At 46.0% G+C, this 26493-nt stretch overlaps 2 protein-coding genes across 2 annotated transcripts in view; one reads left to right on the plus strand and one right to left on the minus strand.

The window, feature by feature from the left end:
- Positions 1 to 26493, plus strand: part of PELI2 (pellino E3 ubiquitin protein ligase family member 2) — a 144970-nt gene that overhangs the window by 78854 nt on the left and 39623 nt on the right. The gene's annotated exons all lie outside the window — the stretch shown is intronic.
- LOC125426986 lies at positions 8304 to 13080 on the minus strand. The gene is made up of 2 exons (XM_048485907.1): positions 12728 to 13080; positions 8304 to 11013 (listed from the first exon to the last, which is right to left on the minus strand). Exons 1-2 carry the CDS (start codon positions 12956 to 12958, stop codon positions 9154 to 9156), a joined length of 2091 nt encoding a protein of 696 aa, XP_048341864.1. The 5' UTR covers positions 12959 to 13080; the 3' UTR covers positions 8304 to 9153.

Genomic DNA, 26493 nt, shown 5'->3' on the forward strand with positions numbered 1-26493 from the left:
TGCTGGTATAATATTAGTATTTACAACCAGATGAAGGTTTCGTTTTTAGAATAATGGCTGCCTTATCCATAGGTAGAGTAACTTTATTAAAATATTCCCAATCTTGGTCTCTTTTACGGCCTGCTGCCATTGTAGATTTTCTCCTCCAGGGAGAGAATAAAATAATAAACCTCAGGCTATATGCACAAAGATTTCTGGAATATTCTGTTCAAAAGGTTTTGCTTTCATTTTTACTGCTTGCCCCTTCCACCTTTCACTGTGCAGATCTATTTCACTCCAAACAATCTTTTATTCATCGAACCCCCTGAAACTTAGCATTTAAGAGGTCAGAGGGTTGATTTTGTGTACATGATTCATAGAGGAACAATGAAATTAAAGGCTTTTTTGCAACTCTGTGTTTATTTTATAGAATTTGTACTATGAAGAAGGGGCATGTTATCTCTGCAGACACAAATTCACAGTTTCGAGAACTGCAGAACCAAGCATGTGCAATAATATCTAGATGGAAAAACTGCCCCAAATAATCTTATAAAAACCTCTGGAAAAGCATGGCATTGTGAATGGATTAATGGCATTAATTTACCAAAAAAGAAAAATTGAAACATGGCATGAATATACACACACAGGCCACATAATTAAAATTTATCCTTATTTCACGATAAATAACCTTTGGACTGTAATGTATCCTAAATAGAAAATGGCTTTTTCCTTAAAAAGCTTTTTATTTAGAAAAATCCAAGTTAAACTTTTTAAAAATCCATTTTTGATTTGTATCCCCCCTGGTTCTCTCCAGTCTACCGTGTTCTTCTTCTGTAAGGAAACACTTCTTCACGCAACGTTGGTGTTTGGAATATGCTGCCACAGGAGGTGGTGATGGCCACTAACCTGGATAGCTTTAAAAGGGGCTTGGACAGATTTATGGAGGAGAAGTCGATTTATGGCTACCAATCTTGATCCTCTTTGATCTGAGATTGTAAATGCCTTAAAAGTCCAGGTGCTCAGGAGCAACAGCCGCAGAAGGCCCTTGCTTTCACCTCCTGCACGTGAGCTCCCAAAGGCACCTGGTGGGCCACTGCAAGTAGCAGAGAGCTGGACTAGATGGGCTCTGGTCTGATCCAGCTGACTTGTTCTTATGTTCTTATGTTCTGCTTTCCAGGGCCTCCTCGAATTTATTTTTATTTACTTGACATCTACCCCACCTTTCCCCCTAACATGACCTCTCCTGCATTATATTCTCAATGCAAACCCTGTGAAGTATGTTAGGCTAAGAGCATGTGACAAGACAAAGGCTACCTGCAAGCTTTCCCTGCAGAAGGTGGAAGCCTGATCATCATAGAGCAGGGGTAGGGAACCTGCGGCTCTCCAGATGTTCAGGAACTACAATTCCCATCAGCCTCTGTCAGCATGGCCAGGTAGGCGGCATGCTGGTGATAGGTGGATTCAGGCCGCAATTCCTATCGTAAGCTTCAGATAGGAATTCATAATTCCCATCAGTTTGCCAGTACGGCCAATTGGCCATGCTGGTAGGGGCTGATGGGAATTGTAGTTCCTGAACATCTGGAGAGCCGCAGGTTCCCTACCCCTGTCATAGAGTCTCCCAGATCCTAGTTTGAAACTCTAGCCATGACAGAACCCTTGCATTTAAAACATTGAATGTTTCGGTTAAAAGGAAAAGAAGAAAGCTCACATGTGCAGCCTGAATCAGTGCATGATCCACAGCTTGTGACTTTTTTGAAAGCAGAACTTAGCTTTGATGCTGAACAGAGGGGATGTCCTGCTCACAGTTAAGTGACCCCCGAGCAGAATTACTTAGAAAAATTAATAGGAACTGTGGTCTATACTAGCGTATTCAGCGCATTGAAACGAGGGTCCTGCTGTGTAACTTTGCATCATTTATTGTGTCATAGGTATATTCTATCTCATAGAAAGATGTCAGTAGATTGTATATTCCTCCACCACAGAATTTAACATGCCGGACCTTCTTTGTTGTAGAACGCTCCGCCTGGGTCCTAGTGCCTACTCAGCCCTGCTCCCTGCAGCCGTTTGAAAGTTTGATGCGTCATTCAGTGAACTATACTATCAAAGTAATAATGCACAAAATAATGGTTTTGACAAAGGCAACGTGTAAAAATGAATGATAATTCTCCTATTTGTTTCGGACTATATTCTAATGTGGAAGCATAAGAACATAAGAACGAGCCTGCTGGATCAGACCAGAGTCCATCTAGTCCAGCACTCTGCTACTCGCAGTGGCCCACCAGGTGCCTTTGGGAGCTCACGTGCAGGATGTGAAAGCAATGGCCTTCTGCGGCTGCTGCTCCTGAGCACCTGGTCTGCTAAGGCATTTGCAATCTGAGATCAAGGAGGATCAAGATTGGTAGCCATAGATTGACTTCTCCTCCATAAATCTGTCCAAGCCCTTTTTAAAGCTATCCAGGTTAGTGGCCATCACCACCTCCTGTGGCAGCATATTCCAAACACCAATCACACGTCAAGTGCGTGAAGAAGTGTTTCCTTTTATTAGTCTCTTCCAATTCTTCCCAGCATTTTCTAATGGATGCCCCCCTGGTTCTAGTTATTGTGAGAAAGCAGAGAAAAATGTCTCTCTGTCAACATTTTCTACCCCATGCATAATTTTATAGACTTCAATCATATCCCCCCTCAGACGTCTCCTCTCCAAACTAAAGAGTCCCAAGCGCTGCAGCCTCTCCTCATAAGGAAGGTGCTCCAATCCCTCAATCTCGTCCTCGTTGCCCTTCTCTGCACTTTTTCTATCTCTTCGATATCCTTTTTGAGATGTGGCGACCAGAACTGAACACAGTACTCCAAGTGTGGTCGCACCACTGCTTTATATAAGGGCATGACAATCTTTGCAGTTTTATTATCAACTCCTTTCCTAATTATTCCCAGCATAGAGTTTGCCTTTCTCACAGCTGCCACGCATTGAGTTGACATTCCCATGGAACTATCAACTAAGACGCCCAAATCCCTTTCCTGGTCTGTGACTGATGCAATTTTCTCAACTGCTGCACCTCAACTGACTGTGCTGGCATCTTTATCTGAGACAGAGTATAGCTCATTCAAGTGTGCTGACAGATTTTCCAGGTCAAGTTTCAGTACTGACCAAACAAGCTGATCAAACTTCACAGTTCTTCAGTAAAATCGCTGCTCGGGCCTCCACAATTGCATAATTCTCATTCATCAATACTCAAGCTACGTAACCGATACGATTGGTGCTGTCTTGCATCCCACTATACACAGAGAATGTGCTGGCATTTTGGGGCAGGCTGATTTGGCCAACGTCAGCTATTTTACGGTCCTCCTGCCGTCAATCCCGTCGCAGTCCTTGGCGTTACAAGTGAATTCCGGGAATAGAAACAGCTCTTTACCCTTCCGACTTTGCCTTTTGCTGAAGAACAAGCAATTACAACGTTTTAACTTCATCTCCATCCTTCAGCTCATGCTTCTGGTCTCTGCAAAGGTGAAGAACTACTTGCCAAGTTCAGAGCTTGGCAGCATCTTATGTATAATTAGATTGATCATAAATTAGTGTCCTTAAATGTGTGGGTATGCAATTATTTCCATGCACAGTCTTTCACACGGCCTTGCCTATTCAGAGAGTCAAATTAGAGCAGATAGAATGTAAAAAGGAACATCTGCATTTCAAATGCAGCTGTGAAAAAAGCCCAGTACATCTTGAAGTTTGTAGAATTCTGCTGAAGAATTCTGCTGAAAAATGGCAATTGTTGCTGCTCTGGGAGGCTACTGTGACGTTCTTGATAGATTTGGGTGTTGGAAGGATGATCCTAAAAGGAACAAAAGACCAGGGACTAATTTATTCCAGCACCCTGTTTAACGTACTGGTCAACCGGTTGCCCTGTTCACAGTTCATGCAGCTCTAAGCTATAAAGGATTTTTGTGTTCCTTTACCAGTTTTGTCATTTGCCAGATTCTTCCTAAAGTAAAAATAAGGGCTATTTGACAGTGGAGTGCACAACCTGGGAGTGTGGTGGAGTCTCCTTCCTTGGAAGTTTTTAACGAGAGGGTGGATGGCCACCTGTCAGGAGTGCTTTGATTGTGTGTTCCTGCATTGCAGGGGGTTGGACTTGATGGCCTTTGAGTGTATCTTCCAACTCTATGATTCTGTGGTTCTATTCTATGACTCACATAACTAAAGGATCATCTTGTCCCATGTGCCAACTCTGGTTCTCAATCTGCTGCAAACTGGCTTTTGCCCATTGGTGGCTCCCCTGGCACTAATCAGAGTTTGTGCCTTTTTATTATGGTTCCTGCTTCGTGTGAAGGGTTTTCTGCACAGATTAGGACAGGGAAGCATCTTTGGAAACTTTCAGAAAGAGCTGCAAGACATTCTTACCATATATACTCGCATATAAGTTGAATTTTTCAGCACATTTTTTGTGCTAAAAAGCCTCCCTCGACTTATATGCAAGTTAAGTGTATTTTAAAAAAATATTTTAGGGTTTTTACTTTGTCGGCTGCCAGGGGGCGCAGTTTTTAGGCTAGCGGCACCAAAATTTTCAGGGATTTTTCAAGACTCTCCTGATGATACCACCCAAGTTTGGTAAAGTTTGGTTCAGGGGGTCCAAAGTGATGGACCCCCAAAGGGGGTGCCACCATCCCCCATTGTTTCCAATGGGAGCTAACAGGAGATGGGAGCCACACATTTAGCTTGGTTGCTGATTGAGCTAAGGTTTTTGTACTTTTTAAGCTACTGTTGAGATCATATTGTTTTTGTTGACCCTCTTGCTCACTTACAGAGCTAGTTTACTGTTTTTCTTTGAAATAAATATTCAAAAACATTTAACCTACTGATGCCTCAATTAATGTAATTTTATTGGTATCTATTTTTATTTTTGAAATTTACCAGTAGCTGCTGCATTTCCCACCCTCGACTTATACACCCTCGACTCAATAAGTTTTCCCAGTTTTTTGTGGTAAAATTAGGTGCCTTGACTTATATACGGTACTTCCCGTGCTGTCCGTAGGTTATAAACTGCAGGTAACTTTTGGAAAGAGAGAGGATTTTTGATGAGGAGGCGTTAGTATTTTGTCAGCATTAAATTGTGAGGTTTTTCATTATAATTTGTAAGACTTTATGCCTTCCTGCTTTGAAATAAATCAAACTGAACTTCTTTATGAGAGATCATACATAGGACTGGGTTAAAATAAACAGTGAAGAAACGATACATTGGAGGCAATTTCAGACGTTTCCCCACTTACTATCGCCTGTCTTTGCAGAGATTGTTTAGGTTTGGATTTTTGCTTCACTTAAGGAGAAAAGTATAGGATGCACGCTGTGTGTTACAGCTGCCATTGCTCAAAGCTATCATTTTCTCTGTCACTTTTTCTTCTAATAATAGCTTCCAGCCGGATAAGTCATCTGTGTGACAAATGGTGGGATGCTCCCCTTACTGATCCGCATCGCTACAAATAAACCAATCTGTTCTCTGAGCCAAAAAAAAAAAAACCTCCTTCCTGTTATTTACACTGCAGTTTTTACTGATGCTATAAAATGTCTTCAACCTAGTCTGTATCTGTCTTTTGCTTTGGAGTAGAACTTGGTAGGCACGAAGACCCAAGTGGAGATTCTAGAACAAAGATGGTCGGGGAAATGGTGGATGGATTCACAAATCTTTATCTTGGACAGGGTATGGGCACCCCTGTGTCCTGACTACAACAGAGACCCCCCCCTTTTTTTAATTTCCTCGTTCTCACCCTCAGACAACATTTGTGGAGCTGGATTCGAAATGCCCGCGCCTGCCCCGTCAGACATTTCTCCTGCTTCCGCTCTGTTGACTATTGTCTTCATGAAGGAAAATGTCTTTGTTTGCCTAAAAAGGGAAGTTTCGCCAGTGATTGTTTAAGACAATAAAAATGCCTTTATAACAAACTACCAAGCGTAATAGTGCCAAAGGATCTTTTTAAGGAAAGTGTGCATAGAAATGATTCTTTAATTCTTAATGAGAATCGGCACTATTTTCTCCAGCGGAAGCAGCCTCCTGTCACTTCCTGCGTGCAACGCGGGGCCGCGTGGTCATTTTATGTTGAAAAAGGTACAGTTGATTCCTCAATATTATTAAGTTTGAGTCCTGTCTGCTACTTTCTAGGAGCCTGTGGAAGAAACGGAGGCTGTGGAATGCTTTCCTCCACTCAGGGTTAGCAGTATAAGGCAACTCTTTCCCAACGCACGTGAAGCTTCTTTATACTGAATGGTACTCTTAGTCCTTCAACGTCAGTATTTCCTACTCAGACTGGCAGCTCCCCGGGGTCTCAGACAGAGGCCTTCCCCCTGTACCTACCAGCTAAGCCTTTTAACTAGATATGCTAGGAATTGAACTTGGGATTTTGTATATGCCAATCAGATTCGCTTTCATGGCCCCCTGTTCTTCTTCATTTGTTATTGGAAGTCACTTCAAATGAGGGAGGGAAACTGGCTATCAAGTTCATCATAAGACCCCCAAAGATCTTCCCCCTCCCCATTAAGAATCACTGATTTTCAGGGCTCATTCCCCTTATTTCCCCTTAATTTCTCTCTTTCACACTCACATACCCTGCCATTGAGTACTTGTGATCGGTTAATGGTACCTGCTTGGGAATGAGCCTTTTTCATCTTTTGCTTTTTCTTAGGCCGTTTCCGCACGGCCTCCTGCCGCCCCCACGCCGCCAAGAGTGCGGGCGGCGTGGGGGCGGAAGCCCGTTCGCATGCAAGCATGCGAACGGGCGAAGCGGAGGCCGGCAGGCGGCAGGCGGCTCCGCACGGAGCCGCCTCTGCGCCCTCCCCCACCCCACTCACGGTGTCCTCCTCGTTGCCTGCGGGGCGTCACAGCCCCGCCCACGCTGCCCTCCGACCCCTGGAGGTCGGAGGACAGTGTGGGCGGGCTGCGGCGCCCGCAGGCTTAACGAGGACACCGTGAGTGGGGCGGAGACGAGGAGAGAGCGTCTTCCCGGCGGCGTGGTTTGCAGCGCCCGGGCGCTCTTCAACAACAACCCTTTAAAGGGTTGTTGTTTAGGGCGGCTTGACGCCGCCCTGGGGGGAGGGAAGAAGAGTCAGGTCACCGCTGCTGCGTTGCAGCAGCGGCGACTGTGCGAACGGCGGCCTGGGGGCGCCTTTTTTGCCCCCCCCCCCAGGCCGTCATAAATGGGCCGTGCGGAAACGGCCTTGGTGATTTGGTGAGACCTTAACTTTAATTGAAACACTAACTAACTAACTAACTAACTAACTAACTAACTAACTAACTAACTAACTAACTTTATTTATTTATTTATTTATTTGATTGATTGATTGATTGATTGATTGATTGATTGATTGATTTACCCCCGAAGGGCTCGAGGTGGCTCACAATACAGCTGTTCCAATAACAGCACATAAAATACATCACTAAAACTAACCACATTAAAACAAATTTCCATAGCAGCAATTTCTTAAAATTTAAATAGCAAAGTTAAGAGCAAGCAAAATTAAAGACAGGCACCCGATCAAAAAGGCTGGGAGGGGAGAGGCAGGGCCCAAGATGGAATCAAGGCCCTGCCAAGATGGAAAACTGGCAGCCTCAGTGGGGGGCGGTAGATCTGCAGCCAGCCTCACCAAAGGCCCGGTGGAACAGCTCAGTCTTACAGGCCCTGCGGAACTCACCAAGGTCCCGCAGGGCCCGGACAGCTGGAGGGAGAGCGTTCCACCAGGCAGGGGCCAGAGCTGTAAAGGCCCTGACTTAAACCATTCATCTACAAGCAGCTGTTGCAGTACCTGTATCCAATGTGTGTTGTCAATGAAATGCTTGTCCTCTGAAGCTATCTAAACAGGGGGGAAAACTTGCATGGGTGAAACTTTGGAGAAAATGTTTTCAGTGGAACAGTCCTATAAGAGTAGGATACCTATTCTTTGTCGTTCTAAACTATTAACATCGTGGGAGGCAGAATGTTTGTATAAATCTACTGAGTGGAAAATAGAGAACAGTGCTAATAGAAATTGGGATGGCAGCTCATGAAGCAGAAATTAACCTGTGGTCTTTCTGGAATCTGGCTAGTTCCAGCTGTCTTTAAACCACATAATTAACTTTTCCACTTGAATATGACTGTCTTTCGTCTCTACCTCGTTGCACACAACAGTGCGTCCAGTACAGGTATTTGTGATGCGTTATGTGACAGTTATCTGGAAAACTTTGAACCAATTGAATGTAACTTGTTCAACTTTTACATTTAAAAAGATGCGCCATATGCTGGACATGATATATAAACACTGTAAATATTTTTTTCTAATGAAAAGGTAAGTTGACTTCTATCCATTTTTATTTAAAACCTTTTATTCAGCCTTTCCACTCAACTTAAGCCCCAAGGTAGGTAACAATCAAAACATTAAAACAAGGACTGGCACATTCTTTCTAAATTTACGCACAGGTACACACACTCACACAATTTAAAAACAACAATTAAACACCAAAACGGGAAGGAGGGTTAGTTAGGGAGCATCAGACGAAACAGAAACGTCTTCCCCCGCAAGCAGAAAACAAGGAGGGACAGACACCTTCCTGGGGAGTGAATTCCATAACATTGGTGCTACAACTGAGAAGGCCCTTCCTGGGGTTGTCTGAGATTGCAGGGGCACCCAGAGCAGTGCCCCCTCCCCCCATAGGTAACTGTAGTGGTCAGGTAGGTTTGTGTGGAAGTAGATGTTTCTAAAAGGCTGGGGGTTTCAAGCCGTGTAGGGCTTTGTAGCACCTGGAGTATTCATGTATTTTAAAATTTTATTAGATTTATTCCGTGCCCTTCTCAACCAAAGTTGGGCTTGGGGCAGCTAATGTACAAGGTTAAAAACATTCAATAATGCAGTATAAAACTTTCACGCTAAAACTAATATTAAAACCTGAAGCAACCTGGGGGCCAGCATAGGTGGAACGAGGATGAAGTGATTTGGCCTTTATTGCTTGATATCTGGGGAGGGGACTAAAAAATTAGCCAAGCATGGGGGGAGCGGAGGGGGGTTTGACTGTTCAGGGACATTCAACGTCACTGATAAGTTAATAATACATACTTCCTTTACACTGTTCCCATTTTAAGAAAAAGTATCAGAATATTGAAAACAGTACATGTACTAATGTTAGCCCGTGCGTGACACGCAGCAGTTGTTCACTCATCTTATTCCAGTAGAGCCGAACATTCGTTGGCGGTCCCTTCGGCTTCGTGATCACTTTCTGTAGAGGTGCTTCCGACATAGGCTGTTTCCAGTTCGGATTGAAGCGAATCCAGTTCGGAGCTGCTCGAGTTGCCTTCTGTGTCACTGAATGATGTTTCTGCCTGCACTGAGTCTGTGGGCCACTCACTGCATTTAGTTTGCTTTACTACGGGCGTGTATAGCTGATTCTGCGAGGACAGCGAAAGGTTTTGATTAATGCAAAGCAGCTTAGCAGCGTGACTGCGTGTTAGTCTGTTCCCCCTTTGTGTCTTGAGTGAGCTAGAAGCCCTCCAGTTGGACTCATGCAAAATGGCCGGTGGAATACTTAGGATCCTCACGGCGATTGTGGACAGCTGTCGCGTGCTACAGTATCCCTTCCACCAGGTGAGGGGAGAAACGTTCTCTGCGACTTTCCAAATTATGTCTTTGCTCCAAAGTTTTTCTTTGGCACGATACTCCGCAAGGTCGGTCATCACAGTTAGTTCGCTGAGGTTGGGAACGCTCTTCGCTACTTCCATAATCGTATCGAGAGCAGTAAATAATTCATCTTCTGATAAATTTTGGGCCCTTTGTCGAGGATCCAACAGGTTGGCTGCCAAGTGAACTGGATGAGAGCAAAATTCAGACCTCACCAGAAACATTTGTTTTACCGCTGCCGCTTCGTTTTTGGATAAAGGGGAAGACGGCAAAAGATCAATTAAACTGGCATTCAGTTTTCCTAATATCCCTGTGACACTGGAAAGGTTGTTTTCTCCTTCAAGTTTCTGGAGAGCGGCCGAAATGGGTAACAGCAAATTGAACGCGCCTTCAACTTGAACCCAAAATATGTCGTTGTCAAGAATCTGCTTACGAATATTCACAGGAACAACGTGGGACAACGTGTCGCCTGTCAAAGCACTTTGCAAACAGTCCTTTAAATGCAGCAAGCTGTCTAAACACTTGGCAATTGAGCCCCATCTAGTTCCAGCAGGCCAAGAAAACAAACTTTCCTTTCTTTGCTTCTCCCTCTGGAATATCTTCAGTGTCTGGCTAGCGACATGGTTGTTGAACACCTTCGCAATGGCTTTACAGTTGGCCGCTATTGTTTTCATCGTGTTCAGACTTAGGATGTCTTCTGCCAGCAGGTTCAACCCATGAGCCACACAGCCAAAAACAATCAAGTGTGGGTACTTTGCCTTTAAAATTTGCCACGCCCCCTTCATGTTAGCGCCACCATCAGTTACGAGCGCCAGCACTTTGGAGGGACCTGCACTTTGAATCTCGCCACTCAGCACTTTGGCTATGTAGTTGCTCATGTGGCGAGAAGATTTGCTAGCGATCGCTTTCAGGAACACTGGCTTGGGTGTTGCAAACATGATATTCAGCAAAGACTTCCCTTGCATGTCGGCCCATCCGTCTGACATCAGTGTCAGTGATTCGGCTTGGCCCAGTCTCTGGACGACCATGGTTTGAACTCTGCCGTACTCTCGGTCTAAAAGAGAATGTGATAAGCGATAATGTGACGGCAGTTTATACCACGGGCATATTAGCTTGTAGTGCTCCTTCCAGTATGGATTTTCAGTTATGGAGAGAGGGGCGCCGCTTGCAAATATAGCGCGGGCCAATGTCTCGTCGGCTTTTTCTTTATCTTCTTTGGACATTTTGTCTGCACGGTTTGAGGACCCGCTTGGCTGTTTTAAACAGATACCCACAGTTTGCAAATCTTCTTCGGACACCGATCTAGAAAAAGACGGCCCCGCCTCTCTTTCCCTAGGCCCCTGCAGCTCAGGCCTTTCCATTTTCACATTTGGCAGGTTTGCTGTTCTGTTGGAGCTACTAAGTTCCTGGAACAAGAGAGAGGGAGAAAGGCCTTAAATGTTTGAAAGCTGTGTATTTTTGTTATTAATATTATTGTCAGGTGCCAAATTAATTTCGCAGGGCTCAGGGTGGGTCACAACAATTAATAAATGCAATCCATAAAAACATTTAAAAATGAAACCATCCAAAATTTAAAACACTAGTATAAGAACGCCACAACACTATGCCCTGCAGAATTATTCAAAAACAGATAGCAAGCTTAATCCTTTCCAACTCATCCTGTCCCCCTACCCGAGACCGAAAGAAGATGACTATAATTTGTTTTGATTCAGCTGGCTTGGTGGAAAAGCCAGGTCTTGCAGGCCCTGCGGAACTGGGAAAGCTCTCGTAGAATAAGCTCGAAGCTTATTCCACCAGGCCGGAGCCAGGGCCGAAAAAACCCTGGCTCTTGTTGAAATCAACCGGATATCCCTCGGGCCGGGGATCGATAATAGGTTCCCCTCCGATGAATGGAGGGGCCTCAAGGATTATGTTTTATGCTAATGCCTAGCTAGGATACTATCTTACAGATTGCAGTTTTCGATTCTGCATGTTTTATTTGTATTGATGGATTATTTATTGAATATTGTGAGCCACACCAAGCCCTGTGGCCCAGAAGAGGGGCAGGGCATAAGTCTAAAATAAATAAATAAACATTATTATTACTGGGGGTTGTGAGCTTTCTGGGCTGTGCAGCTGTGGTCTGAGGTGCATTTGCATGTGTTCGGGTGGAATCAATTTGCAGCTGCGCCTGGACTCATGCAAATACTCCACCTGGACGCATGCAAATGAACTTCACCTGGACACATGCAAATGCAAAGGGGGGGCCCCTTTCTACCTGTGAGGTGGACAAAACATATACCCCACCACACAGTCACGGAGAGAAATACATCTTTCTGTGACATGCCCCTAAAGATACCAGCCATAGAAGCGAGTGAAACTTTAGGAGCAAAAACTCCCAGACCACAGCCACTCAGCCCAGAAATCCCATAGCACCTAGTTGATTCTGGCCATAAAAGCCTTCAACAATAAGTTATTGTTAGTTTATTTATAGTCCGCCCTTTTTCGCTGGGACTCAAGTCAAAAGACAGAAATAAAAACTACGGAGTTCTTCAGCAATTGCAAAATGTGAAAACAACCGTAGAATCTACCAACAAAGTTTCCCAGAAAAAATGAATACTGCAGAATAGGGCTGGGCAGACAGACATGGGAAAAATATTCAGTCAATCAGCGAGCAGAGTTCAAAATATCAGAAAACAATTCCATGTAACAGCAAAGAATTCTTGATAAAACAAAACGTGGGGCCGAGATTGAAGAATTGTCGTCTAGTGAAACAAAGCAACGCGGAAGTCACCTCCTAAGCCCGTGGTGGCGAACCTTTGGCACTCCAGATGTTCATGGGCTACAATTCCCATCAGCCTCTGCCAGCATGGCCAATTGGCTGATGGGCCTCTGCCAGCATGGCCAATTGGCTGATGGGAATTGTAGTCCATAACATCTGGAGTGCCAAAGGTTCGCCACCACTGTCCTAAGCTGACCCAACTTTTTAAAAAATGTATAGAATGAATGTCCTCATGAAAATGTCCTCATGAAATGATACAATTGGGGAGCGTGGGGGCTGGGCTGGGCTCAGGCACACCAGTCCCATAATGTTGGAACCCCCCCCCCCGCCTGCTCTAACATATTAATGTGCATACTTACTTGTGACTGCTGAAATAGCTTCTTCACAGTTATTTTTTCTCCACTCGGCAGCAGCTTCCTGTACAAGGACTGGATTTCCTCCGGACAGTTTCGGCAAGTTGTCAAATGTTTCTTCATCCTGGTGGCGTTATTTGCATACGTCTGGCCACAGTATTTGCATATGCCAACTATCTTCCTCCCGTCGGTGATTTCGGTGTAGTGATGCCACACGAAACTTTTCTGATTCGGCATCGGGGCCCGCTCCAAACGAATCCGGGGAAAGCCCAAGAATAGTTCCTCCCGAAACTCCGACAGGCTTCGGGGCCGACGGCTCCGACTTCTGCAGCTCTAAAAACAGAGAAGTGAGAGGCTGCTTTGTCTGTCCTGGCTTTTGGCTTTGCGGCGAGGTGGGACGGAAAACTTTCCATGGAAAAAAAAGAGTCATGGAAAATTTTCCACGGCACAGAAATTTCCAGTCTCCCCTGCCCCTCCCGTCGCTGGCTCTGCAGAGCAGCCTCAGCATCTATGTAGGTGCTCTTCCAAATGCTGCCCGAGAGATTTCCCAGCACTATTGTGTTACATAACCAGTGTGTCATTAGCCCATTGACATACGAACAGCAGCGCAAACAGCTGCAGCAAACATGCAGGCTGCCGTGGTTTTCTCGAGAAATGGGTTTAAGCTTTATAATCTTTTTCCCACCCCCAACTAAGTGTTTTGAATACCGTGATTCTTTTTTTCCCCTTTGCATCCCCTGATAATTCTGCAACTGGTTCATTAGTGCACAGCGGGCTGATTACTTATTTGATGTCAGCTTGTCTAGTCCTAGACTTGCCTGGAGTGCTGAAGCGGTTTTGGAAGAGTTGCTAATGAAACCTGTTTGCTGAGGTTCACCTGTTTGCCGACTTGCTTAGATCTCCTCGCTTGCCTTTGACTCCTTTGTTGTTTCCGTCGTGTTGCGTTCTGCTTTGTCAGCCCCACACCCTCTGCTGCCTCAAACAGGCATATCAAAGGACACAAAAATTGGGCGGTGGGTGTATCCCTACGTTCATGTACACATAAATCTACTTACATGTTGCCATGATTCAGCATTGAGTTGATTTAAAAAGTTGCCAGCGTGGTGTAGGTGGTTAAGAGCCCTTCGGGGATGGGGCGGTATAAAAGTTCCAAAAATAAATAAATAAAATAAAATAAATAAGAGCCGGTGGATTCTAATCTGAACAACCGGTTTTGGTTCCCCACTCCTCCATCTGAGTGGCAGAGGCTTATCTGGTGAACCAGATGTGTTTCCACACTCCTACATTCCTGCTGAGTGACCTTGGGCTAGTTCTCTCTGAACTCTCTCAGCCCCACCTCCCTTACAAGGTGTCTGTTGTGGGGAGAGGACCGGAAAGTCACTTGTAAGCCACCTTGAGCCTTTTTACAGGAGAGAAAGGTGGGATATAAATTCAAACTCACCTTCTTCTTCTTTGGAAAGGAGGGATAAAGGTTAGGGTACCAGATCCAGGAAAATGGAGAATGGCTGGCAGCTGGTGTGTGTGTGTGTGGGGGGGGGAGGGGGTAATTGGTGTTTCCCTCCATGCTACCCATGTGTTTCCAAATTTTATTTCTCAAGTAATTTATTTTATTTTTTATTGTATTAAATAAATTTTTGTGCCGCCCTTCGCCTCACGGGCTCTGGGCGGCTTCCAACATATTGAGATTACAGTTAAAAGCATAAAACCATAAAATACAATCAGTAAGTCCCAGATGGTGACTAAAATTACTACATAATGAAATATTCCATTTATAACTCCAATAACAAAACCACTGAGAGGAAAAGGAAGAGGGAGAGCATTTAGATCAGCCATTCTCAACCAGGGTTCCGTGGTACCCTGGGGTGCCGTGAGCATGTCCCAGGGGTACCACGGCAACACTACCGCCCCCCCTCATTTTTGTGGTGTCTCCCACTGGTGCCAGCAAGGACATGGAGATGGCCCATGGGGCAGGGCCTGCCACAAGGTCAGCAGCCACCCCCACCCCCAGTGCTTCCCTTCACCCTGGGAGGGGAAGGTGGGGTGTGTGGCAAGCAGGGGCAATGGGAGGGGAAGGTGGAGGGTGGCGGCAGGGGTACCGTGAGATATGAAGAGTGAGGTCAAGGGTATCCTGACCTCGAAAAGGTTGGGAAACACTGATTTAGATGATACGACTGTAGCTGTCTCAACCATGTGGCTAGTAGAACAGCTCTGTCTTACAGGCCCTGTGGAACTGCATCAAGTCCCTCAGGGGCTGGGTCCCATTAGACAGAATTATACCAGACAGGGGCCAGGGCCGAGAATGTCCTAGCCCTGGTCGAGGCCAACTGGACATCTTTCGGATCAGGGACGACCAGTGAATTATTATTCTTTGAACGCAGCACCTATTGGGGTACTTACTGGGAGAGGCGTTCCTGCAGATTCGATGTCCCCAGACGGTTTAGCGCTTTAATGTGGACTGTGAACTTATTTGAAAGTAAACCACCCCTTTCTACTGTAGGTGGGGGACATCTTAGATGGGTGTCTTCTCCACCAATAGCAAGGAGGCAGGAAGTAGTCACAAAATTCGCCGCGTCACTTCCCTTCCCTGGTTCCGAGGCCATTTTAGATCAGTATTTTTTCCTGCCTTGCAGGGAGTTCTTGTGTTCTGAGAGGCTCTCGGGTACTCAATCGTGTGTGTGTTTTTCGCAGCATCTATTGGGGTACTTACTGGGAGAGGCGTTCCTGCAGATTCGATGGCCCCAGACAGTTTAGCGCTTTAATGTGGACTGTGAACTTATTTGAAAGTAAACCACCCCTTTCTTAGGATGCCACGTTCCAGGTTTGTGCTGTTAGCCTGTGAATTTAACAAATGCGTACAACCGTAGTAGTTTGGCAGCTAAATCTGAGGTGCCAGAGAGTTTTCCTTGTTCCATTTTTTTATTTATAACCTACCGTTCATGGTGAGAAACAGTGCTTTCAAACTGCATGAAATAACTAGTGAACAGTGCAGTGGTTACAACAGTGGTTACAGTATTAGGGTTTCAACGTTAAGAACAATGTGAATAGCAAACCATCTAAGGCGAAGAATATTATACCTAATAGTGAAAGTGGAGCACAAGGTAAAGACAACATAGTAAAGGCAGGTGATACTTTCAGTAACCGTTGCAGTGGACCACACAGTGGACCCAAGATAAGAACATAAGAACTAACCTGCTGGATCAGACCAGAGTCCATCTAGTCCAGCACTCTGCTACTCGCAGTGGCCCACCAGGTGCCTTTGGGAGCTCACATGCCTTTGGGATCCTGTTTCAGACATTGCAAGGAGCTCAAAATCTGCCCAAGCAAAGAACTGAACCGGTTCTCTGAAACAGGGATCAATATAAAAACTCCAAGGAAGCCACCTTCGTTGGACAACATTCTTAGTTTCTTGATCCTTGGTTCTGCCTTTCTGATTTCTGACCCTTGGATTCCTCATGACCGTTGCTGTTAGATTCTGATATTTCATCTAAAGAGCACTCCAGTAGTTGTCTGTTCAGTGTCTGTTTAGTGTATCCCCCTATTTGCTGTTTCTGTGGTATGGATCCTTGAACCTCTGGTTGATCCCATTCCCGATTCCTTATCTACATCTCCCCCTACCTGCCTCCTACACCATTGGCAATAACTGTAACCCTACACACTTGCTCGAGGCAAAGTATATTTGGCAGCTTCTGTGATGGATTTACTGCTTGGCAGTGCTTAAATATTCACCTATCAGTTCTTTGGTGTGCCCAGACACTTCAAAATGGCTGTGATACAGCAGTCAGTTTTGTGGAATTAACCCAGGCTGCATGTCCCTCATGAATTAAGATTCAGATCATGTTTTGCAACAGGTATTCAACTTATTCTTCCTGGTAGGTAAAATAAATGGTTATCTCTCTGTTGGTGCATTTTATGGCCATCTTTCCTGGGGAAACAGGTGGCAGTGTGCCAGGAACTGGTATTCTTCCAAGCATGTTTCCAGGACATGATGTCGTTCTGTAGAACCTCATAATGTTTGGCCTCTTAATTTTTCTAAGATTGTTAGAGCATTCATTTTTAGCAGTACCAGCTAAGCATGAAATTAAGAGGTTAAGACTACGGTGAGTCATGATTTTATTGATCCTCTACATATTATGTTATTCTCTGTTACTGTAGTTCCCCCACGCATTAGGTTATTCACCATTAATTACTATGTGAAAGTAGACAGCAAAGAAAACTGACAGGCAGAGAGAATGGATGCGTTTGAAATGTGGTGTTGGAAGACATTTTTATGGATACCGTGGACTGCCAAAAAGACAAAGGTTCTGGATCAAATCAACCCTGAACTCTCCCTAGTCGCTAAAATGGCCACGTTGAAGCTATTGTCCTTCAGTGACATGATGAGAAGACTGGGGTCACCGGAAAAGACAATAATGTTAGGAAAGATCGAAGGCAGCAAGCAAGGAGGAAGATCCAACAAGAGATGGATTGACTCAATCCAGGAAGTCGAAACCCTCAATCCGCAAGGCCTGCGCAAGGATGATAATTGTAGAACGTTTTGGAGGTTGCTCGTTCATAGGGTTGCCATACGTTAGAAGTGACTTGAAGGCACATAACGCAGACATGTCATCTACCTTGAACATTTCACGAAAACTGGAACTTGGCTCTCCCAGGCGGATCTGGCCACTGTGATCCATGCAACGGTCACCTCCAGATTAGACTATTGCAACTCGCTCTACGCGGGCCTTCCCTTGCGTCTGATTCGGAAATTGAAACTGGTCCAGCATGCGGCGGCTTGCTTGCTTACAGGTGGTGCCATTAGAGACCATATCTTACCTGTGCTGCACCCCCTGCACTGGCTCCCGGTTGAATTCCGAATCGTCTTCAAGGTTTTGGTTTTAACCTTCAAGGTCTTACGCAGTCTGGGACCCCTGTACCTGCGGAATCGTCTGGCCCCATATGTCCCATCTCGGCCTCTGTGTTCGACAGAAGCCAATTTGCTGGTGGTTCCTGGCCGCTCTATGATGCGGCTGGCCTCCACCTGGGCCAGGGCTTTTACAGCCCTGGCCCCTGCCTGGTGGAATTCTCTCCCTCCAGCTGTCCGGGCCCTGCGGGACCTTAATGAGTTTTGCAGGGCCTGTAAGACTGAGCTATTCCGCCGGGCTTTTGGGGAGACCAGCTGCTGATGCCCCCTCCTCTCCTCTCCCCCCCCCCTTCTATTTTAACAACTGGGTGCCTTGCTGTTCCCTTTTAGGGGAGTTTAATTATTGGACGCCATCTATTGTTGGGTTGTTGTTGACATATTTTATGATTGAACGCTGTATTTTAATGTACACCATCACCATTGTATGATGTGTGCTTTTATTTTTCTGTTGTAAACCGCCCTGAGTAAAATCTCTCTTGACCGTAATAGGGTCACAGGCACAAAAAGAGGCCAGTGCTGGACAGCTGGTCTTTGCCTGCTCTGGTGGGGACCCTGTCTCTTTCCCGACTGGATACATCTCGGTACTTGAAACAACATGCCATTTTCTGACCTCCAAGACTGAGCCCATATAATGAGCCCAGCCCACGGCTGCCAGCCCTGTTTTTCAACGCTTGCCCTCAAAAGGCAGACATTATTTTTCCCAAGCTGATATTTTTCTGTTCCACAAGTGATGCCAATTCTGTAAGCAATCAATGGGGACTTTTTGTTTTTTGGCAAGGAGTCAAATGTTTGTCCCTTTTCACTTCTCCCGAGAGACGAGGGGTAGGCGCGGCCTTTCGAAGGTTTCTCTCGAGGAAGCTGTCTGGAGAGTCTTCGGCCCGCAATGCAAAATCGATTTGTGTCGGACTCAATTGATAGCGTCTAGAAACTGTACAGCTATGTGATGGGGTCCTCATCTTATTAGTATACTTTGCCAAAGCTGGTGAGTGATATTCATTTACCGGAACTCAACATTGTTTGCCTCAAAAGCAGCTACCTTGTTTGCTTGGTATGGAGGCTGTATTGTAGATCTTAGTTCAGGGGACCCCAGTGTGGTGGGCACCATGGTACTCACGGGCACATTTTCTGGTAGCCACCAAGTGTTTGAGGAAGTGGGTGGGGCCAGGTAGGGCTTTTGTCTAGCAAGGCTTTGAACTGATTATTGGAGATTTGATTGGCTGTGCAGATTTTTGTAAACGGTCCTTGGACAGTAGCTTCCACCACAGCACAAGGATCTGCACTATGAGCTGTGGCAATCGTTCTGCAGGTAGCTCCGCCTCCTGCGGTGCTAGCCACAAAATGGTTGCCATTTTTGTTAACTGCACTCGCCATGCCATGTCAGATTTCCAGATGTGCCCCCTGGCTTTAATTGGGGACCCCTGGCTTAGTGTATTACTTCATTTTCCTTGCCTGGTTTCAAGCTTCTGGATAGGATACTACATAGTGTTACCGCTGCTGCTCAGGTAACAAAAAGTGATTTCAGCTCAGCAACTTAATGAGGTACAGGAAGCCGACATTCTTCAAAGCAAAAGGATTTTATTTGCAGGTGATGGTCACAGCTCGGGCAGGAGAATCGCGCCCTTTCAACCCAGTGCAAACTTCCCAAACTTCAAAGGGGCAAAGGGGCAGGTAAAAGGGGAGGGGAGGGGGCAAGTCCCTCACCAAACACCAATAAGAAAACAACAATACAAAAGCAAGATACAGTTACAACTTCTGAATGGGATTACAAAATCCTGCTGTCAAACGTCTTCTTGCGGGATCTCGCAATGGTGCTGAAGGGAGAGCAGATAACAGTCCATTCAGGAAATCCAGGTGGGCTCGCTACCACACCCAGCTATCTTCTTTATCAGATGGCTGTTTCCTTCAGTAATGCCCTGAGGCTCCTGCTCCTCATCTTTGCAACAAAGAAAAGTTCAAACTGTCTAATGGTGGTCCCTGCACATCTTCCAACGGCTGGGGACCTCTGGGTGCTGGTCAACAGATTTGATTTGCAAGTCCAAAGGGGGTCTTTTGTCTTTGCTAAGGAGTCGGCTGGGTGTTGGTCTATGCTGCATTCCAGAGCCAACTTCCTTGTCCCTTAATACCAGCCTCTACAGACTGCTTTTGCTAACAAATTTCAAAAATAACATTTCTCAACTTAAACATTAGAGAAACCTTAAGGGATAAACTCATATACTTATAGGCAAGACTCTCCTAAGTTAACAATAACAAAACCTTAAACTAACTGGAGAACCTAGTCAAACTAAAATCCTAAACAGCGGGCACATCATAAATTCAACTAAAGAGGGGCTTAATACATCTTAAAAGGGCATAAGCAAGAGGGGAACCATATAGCATTGGCACAATCAAACATATACGTTCTCTGTGAGCCTTATGGAGGCTTCTGAGCCACACACGTCTCCGCGTCCGGGTATGGAGCCAGTGTAGTCAGGTAACCTGACTCAGGAAAATATTTTGTTTATTTTCCTGAGGCGGTAACAATAGGATCAAGGCAATGCCCCCCTCCCCTTACTAATTCCAGAAAAGCTTATTTTTGGCATGCAGAGACTTGCATGTGCTAATAGACACCTGTGCTTGGGTGGTTAGAATGGAAGAATTAAGGGATGAAGATGCTCTGTCTTTCCTTTCACCCTTCCAACTGCAACAGCCTGACTCATGTAGCTGTTAGCACAGTCCCGTGGGGGTACAGGAGACAGTGGGAAAATCTCATACCTTCAGCCCCTCCCACTGGAAGCTTTTGGGATCTAAGCTTATGGCTATATAATAATTAATGCAGTTAATCAGGCAGCTTACTTAATAATTGCACATAAGCACTCTTGGCTATGTTCTTCAAATTACAGTATTTTTCACAAACCGATGCAGTATGTTCCAACTTCTGTTGTTGATTGTATAGTCGTACGGCTTGGCATGTTTGTAAAAACGCGCAAGTAGAAATTCCTTAGTTTTGTATAAGCAATCCTGCAGCTACAGCCAATATTAGAGACAGAACAGCCAGCTGCCGCACTTATCCATCCTCATCATGTACCTTCGGTTCTTGCCATCTGCCGCATAGGAATTAGTAAAAGTTTTTAAAAACGGGAATGGAAGTTTTGGAGTAAACAACAGAAAATGTATTGTTTGGGTAGCCTCATATAGATGGATTAAGAATCATATTTTGGGTATAGAGGTAAATTTTACACGCAGTGTCTTATACACATATCAGTGGTGAACAAACCTGTGCGCGGGTGAACTGCCGTCACATCTCTTCCGACTCATTGTGACCCTATGAATCAGTGTCCTCCAAAGCATTCTATAACTACCTTGCTCAGGTCTTTCAACTTCCTTCGTAGAGTCAATCCATCTCCCATTGGACTTCCTCTTTTCCTTCAACTTTTCCAAGCCTCATTGTCTTTTCCAGTGACTCTTGTCTCCCAAGTAACTGCGTAGAATTGTAGTGGGAAGTCGGCGGGGAGAGATTGAGCTGCTGTAGCAGAGCTGTGTGTGCGTGCAAGCTGCTGGAACATTGTATTGAGACTTTTGATTCTGTTTCTTTTTATTTTATTTTATTTTTATTTATATTTTAGATTTCTAGGCCGCCTCTTCCCCGAAGGGGAAGGCTTCTTGTGTGTATTTAGCAACTTCAAGAGTTTGCATAGTAATCCGTCGGGGCTTTTCATTTCTTTGGTCTACAGCAGTGGTGGCGAACCTATGGCACGGGTGCCAGAGGTGGCACTCAGAGCTCTTTCTGTGGGCACACGTGCACAGAGTTTGTTGTGTGGGGGGGGGCAGAAAATCACCCCCCCACACACATCTAGGCTGGCCTGGGCATGATCCTTTACCTGGGAGTAAGCTCGGTTGCTGGCAATGGGGCTTGCTTCTGAGTAAACCCTCCTAGGGTTGTGATTCACCCATTCAAAGTGTTGCACGGTTGCTTCACAAAGCTTACTCCAGAGTAATGCGTGCCTCGGAGCCAACCGTTTTTTTCTAAACTAAAACCTCAGAATTCAGGTTAAATTGCTGAGTTGGCATTTTGCGATAAAGAAGTGGGTTTTGGGTTGCAATTTGGGCACTAGGTCTCGAAAAGGTTCGCCATCACTGGTCTACAGGAATGGTTTTTGCTCATTCTTCTTTGATAAAATATCTGGTTTCAACCCATCCTTCTGATTTACGTTCATTTGAACTTAGTAATGCAAGTCTGTTGTTTATATGGCCTTTAAACGCTTCAGCAATGTTGCTTCGATTGTATGAATGTACTGGTCTTGGTCTGTTCCCTTTTAGATTGGGGAATTAGTGGTGGACAGACCTTATGCTGTGAGGGAGATCGGTATCTGGGATATGTACCACCAATTTATACAGGGATATAAATCTGCAGAAAACGAGTGTTTAAGTGAAGTTTAACAATTTTATTAAAGCACACAAATAATAAAAGGTACACATGCAGTTTGTCAAAACACAAACACACAGAGAGTTTCAAGGAGCCTAACATATATATCTATATATATGTGTATGTATGTATACGTGTGTGTGTCTATGTATATATATGTTTATATGTATACATATGTATATGTATAAACACACACATGCACACACATATATTGGGAAAAACAAAGGGCATTGAAGGTAGCATGATATTAAGCAATCTAGGAGAAGTTCCAAGGAAGCAGGGTCTAGTGCCAGGACTTCTCCTGGGCACAATGGATTAAGGTCCAAGGGTGGTACCAGGTCCAAAGGTGAGGGGCCCTCATTTGGGGGGGGGGGCTAGATATAGCAAATTTGACCCCTCTGGTTTAATGGTCCTCTGGTATTTGGACAGGAAGGGTGTGATAGGAAGAAAGGACTCAGGAAAGCTGATTGTGTTAAGGCTGAGTAGCGTTTGCAAAACCTTTGCGGGCTAGAGAACAGGTGTGTCTTTTCCAGGGCTGGGCTTTTGTTATCCAGATGGTAACAGGTGAAGCTGCAGGAAAGGAGTTGCTTGCTGCTGTACATATTGATAGGGAATGGGAAAGAATGTTCAGGTAAAGTTAGTATCAAAGTCCAGAATTAAGATTTGGCATCCATCTTAGTTTGAACTGTCTATGACGCCAATAGAGGTGATTGGTAGGGCATAGTTCAGAAAGAGACCCCCCCCCCCCCCCCCGTTTTTCTTGTTTTATCAGAGAGAATCGAGTTCCTCCATTTTCTGCTTTCAATTATGCGATCTGTTTGATTTCTATACTGGCTGTCTGATGATGTCCATGCATACAATCTTCTGTTTGGTTTCCTGAAACATTTATTTGCAATGAACCAATTATTGTCTTCACAGAATTCTGTGAGTCACTCTCCTGCTTCATGTTGTGTTCCTAGCCCAAATCTGCCAACAATATTTGATTCTGCTTTGTTTCCTACTTCTGCGTTCCAGTCCCCTGGGATTATCAGCACATCTTGTTTAGGTGTGTGATCAATGCCTTCCTGGACACCTAAATAAAAGCTGTCAATTTCCTCTCATCAGCATCTGTAGCTGGGGTATAAACTTTAATGATGATCATAACTGATAGGATTTCCAGGACGTCTGATTGATCTTATTCGGTCAGACTTTGCATTGTAACTCCTGACTACGTCTCCCCTCACGATTAAAGCAACTCAGTTTCTCTTGTTGTTGTCATTCCCTGAGTGAAACCTTTTGTAATTTTCTGACTGAAAAGGTCCGAATCCAGTCCACTTTAGTGCACTCAGCTCCCAAGATTGAAATGTCTAAATGTTCGATTTCTCGTTTTGCAATTTCAAGCTAGCCTTGATTCATTCTTCTCATGGTCCATGTTCCTATTATAAGTGTCAAATAGCTTTGAACTTCCATTTTGCATCCATTCACATTAACAACTGAATGTCCTTTCAGCTTAGTCCAGTCACGTCATTTATTTATTTAGTAAATTTCTATGCATAGGCTCATTCCGCACATGCAGAATAATGCACTTTCAAACTGCTTTCAGTGCTCTTTGAAGCTGTGCGGAATGGCAAAATCCACTTGCAAACAGTTGTGAAAGTGGTTTGAAAACGCATTATTTTGCATGTGCGGAAGGGGCCATAGAATCATAGAGTTGGAAGAGACCCCCAAGGGCCATCAAGTCCAACCCCCTGCAATGCACTCCTGACAGATGGCCATCCAGCCTCGTTTCAAAACCTAAGGAGGAGACTCCACCACGCTCCGAGGGACTGCATTCCACTGTCAAAGAGCCCTTACTGTCAGGAAGTTTCCCTGATGTTTGGATGGAATCCCTTTTCCTTCATCTTGAACCCATTACTCCTGGTCCTCTTCTCGGGAGCTGCAGAGACTCGCAGACTCAGCCTAGGGTGGGTTAAACATTACTCTAAAAGCATCATTATAAACATATAAAATATACCTAAAAACATACCTAGTAACAGCCCCAAACCTTTTGATCTTGCTTGGCTCCATTCTTTGCACTTCCCTTGGCTGTTTGTGATGTCATACAGTTGATCCCACTCAGTCACAAGGAAGCAAGCACGATGTTGTAGCTAATCAGTTCTCTTGGAGGCGAAAGGCATCTTGCTGGGTGCTTTTCACCCCGTCTCAGGGAGGCAGAAGAAGAATTTCGTCACTTCCTGTCGAGGCTTGGAGGCCATTTTTAGCCAGTATTCTTTCTGCCTCGTCAGGGAGTGCACGAGATCCTGGTTCCTCTGCACCAGAATTCCTTTTACCTACTATTATTAAGCTATTCGTCTCCTGTCTTCATCTTCCTTTCATCTATCTTCTTTTCTCTCTCCAAAATTGTAAGTAGCAGGGTCGGGGGTTCTTAGGAGGCTTAGTTCCCAGTCCCCCCCCTCCCCCCCTTAGCCTTCCCGCCAAAAACGGGGAAGAAGCAAAATGGACTCCCAACGTTTTTCTCCCCCTAGGGGATACCACCGCTCCGCTGCAGAAGCCACTAGGGCTTCTAGGAAAAGAACGTCCACCCCAGCCCCTGAGGATGCTGAGCGGGGAGCGCTTCCAACCGGCAGGACGACTTCGGCGGCCCCGCCAAACCACCGGAGGCGCATAGCAAAGAGCAGCCACTCAAAGGCACCCCCGGCAGCCCCGCGGCGCGCCCGAGAAGCCAAAAGCGAAAGCGCGGCTCGGCAGCTCAAGCAGGCGTGTGGCGTTCCTCCTGCTCCCACGCTTCTTCTTCCCCGGCCGATTTGCGGCGCATGCCACCCCCACTCCGGCGAAGCAGCTTCCTTAGGCAGGCGGCTGGACGAGGCCAGCTGTTCCTGCACCCGCAGAAGCGAACCAACAGCAGCAGCTCTCCGCAAGACAACAGGTATAGAGAGAGAGCCGATGATGACGCTGCGAGCCGTTTTACTCCCTAGGAGACCTGACAGGAGGGGCGGCTCCAGAGGCAGGGGAGAATGTGCCATGGAAGAGGGGAAAGATGATGGTGGATGCGAGACCCCGCCGACTGGCAGTCTCTCACCCCCGCTGATTTTGCCAGCATCCTCAACAAGGCCATTGATGACCAGCCGCAACAATTCCAAAAGGCATCGCAACCTAGCTCTTCTGGCACGGCGTCTTGTGGGGCAATCAGAAAAGCATATAAGGCGTGGGTCTGGGGTTACCCTGGCTCCCCACCGCCGGGCCCAGCAGGCTCATCACAGGGACGCTCTAGGGGTTACCCTAAGGTCCCCCCGGCTGGACCCCCCATCCAATTATGGGCACGCTAGGGGTTACCCTAGATCCCCATCTCCAGATCCACGGCTGCCTAGGACCGCGCTCTCCAGACAGACTCACCCCAGAACCTCTTCACCTGGTGATGAGGAACATAAGCGCCAGAAGGAGGAGGATCAGTCCAAGACCTGAACAGTTTTCTGCTAGGATTCTGAGGAACTTCCTTCCATTCCTGACACGTCTCATAAATGTTTCAAGGATGAGGAACTTGCCTTCCTCATAGCCAAAACCACCTCTGCATTTCTGGACCTGCATACCAGGACACCCGAGGACGCCCAGGTCCCAGGGGCAACTGCTTCCTTGCCTCCCATCAAAAGGCTGCCCCAAAGGGAAGCCAGCAGCTTTTTTCCCCAGGATGGCGAAAGACCCCCAACTGGTCTTCCCCATTCCAGAGTTTTTCATTAAGAAAATCAAGGAAAGGGAAGTGGGAGGCTCCTGCGACCCAATAAACACACTCTCTCCTCAGTCAAAGAAGCGTTATATGTGGTACCTCGAGTACGTAAATTCCCATCCTTCAAGGTCCCCTAGTGGACGCCCCTGTGGTGGCCACTCCAGTCGGAAACTGGCCTTCTGACCAAGGACGGAGAGGGAAGCATTAGGGATTCCCTGGATAAACGATCCGACTCCATGCTTAAAGGTCCTGTATGAATCTCTGACCAGCACCCATCAAGGCACTGGCTCCAGCTTCCACCGTGAAGCTAGAGCTGCTCCTGAGTGTGGGCCAACAGAGCTCCTAGGAGCTTCTTCCACCCGAACAAGCCGCGAGTGAGAGAGGGTTTGGATCGCGATGATAGGACGAGGGCGCCAGCTTTCATCGCCCGACAGCCACACTGGACGCAGTGATCTTATCGGCCGCGTCGCCATGGCCTCCTCGCTCCTTGGTGGCCAGACTAAATGCCTGGATCAGGGCTTGCCCAGCGAAGTAGGCGCCCACTCCAAGACCCTCACTCTCCAGTTACCCCTTTCATGGCAAGACCCTCTTCGGTGAGGACTTTACAACACATCCTGGCTGGAGCTCCAAGGACAAGAAGAAAATCCTCCCAAAATTTCTTCGTTCGGATGGGAACAAATCCTGGCCTAGGACACCCTTTCGTTCCCAAAGAGTTCTCGCGAGAGCCCCCAGGGATGGCAAGGCATCCAATTGGTCCACCAGAGACTCCA

Source organism: Sphaerodactylus townsendi, linkage group LG02 (genome assembly GCF_021028975.2).
Source record: "Sphaerodactylus townsendi isolate TG3544 linkage group LG02, MPM_Stown_v2.3, whole genome shotgun sequence".
Lineage (NCBI taxonomy): Eukaryota > Metazoa > Chordata > Lepidosauria > Squamata > Sphaerodactylidae > Sphaerodactylus > Sphaerodactylus townsendi.

Bases quoted from the DNA above. Each gene is read 5' to 3' on its own strand.
- LOC125426986 (XM_048485907.1), bottom strand. From the start codon at position 12,958: ATGCCGAATCAGAAAAGTTTCGTGTGGCATCACTACACCGAAATCACC. The intron at 11,014-12,727 runs GTAAGTATGCAC...CTCTTGTTCCAG, and splicing joins AGCTATTTCAGCAGTCACAA to GAACTTAGTAGCTCCAACAG.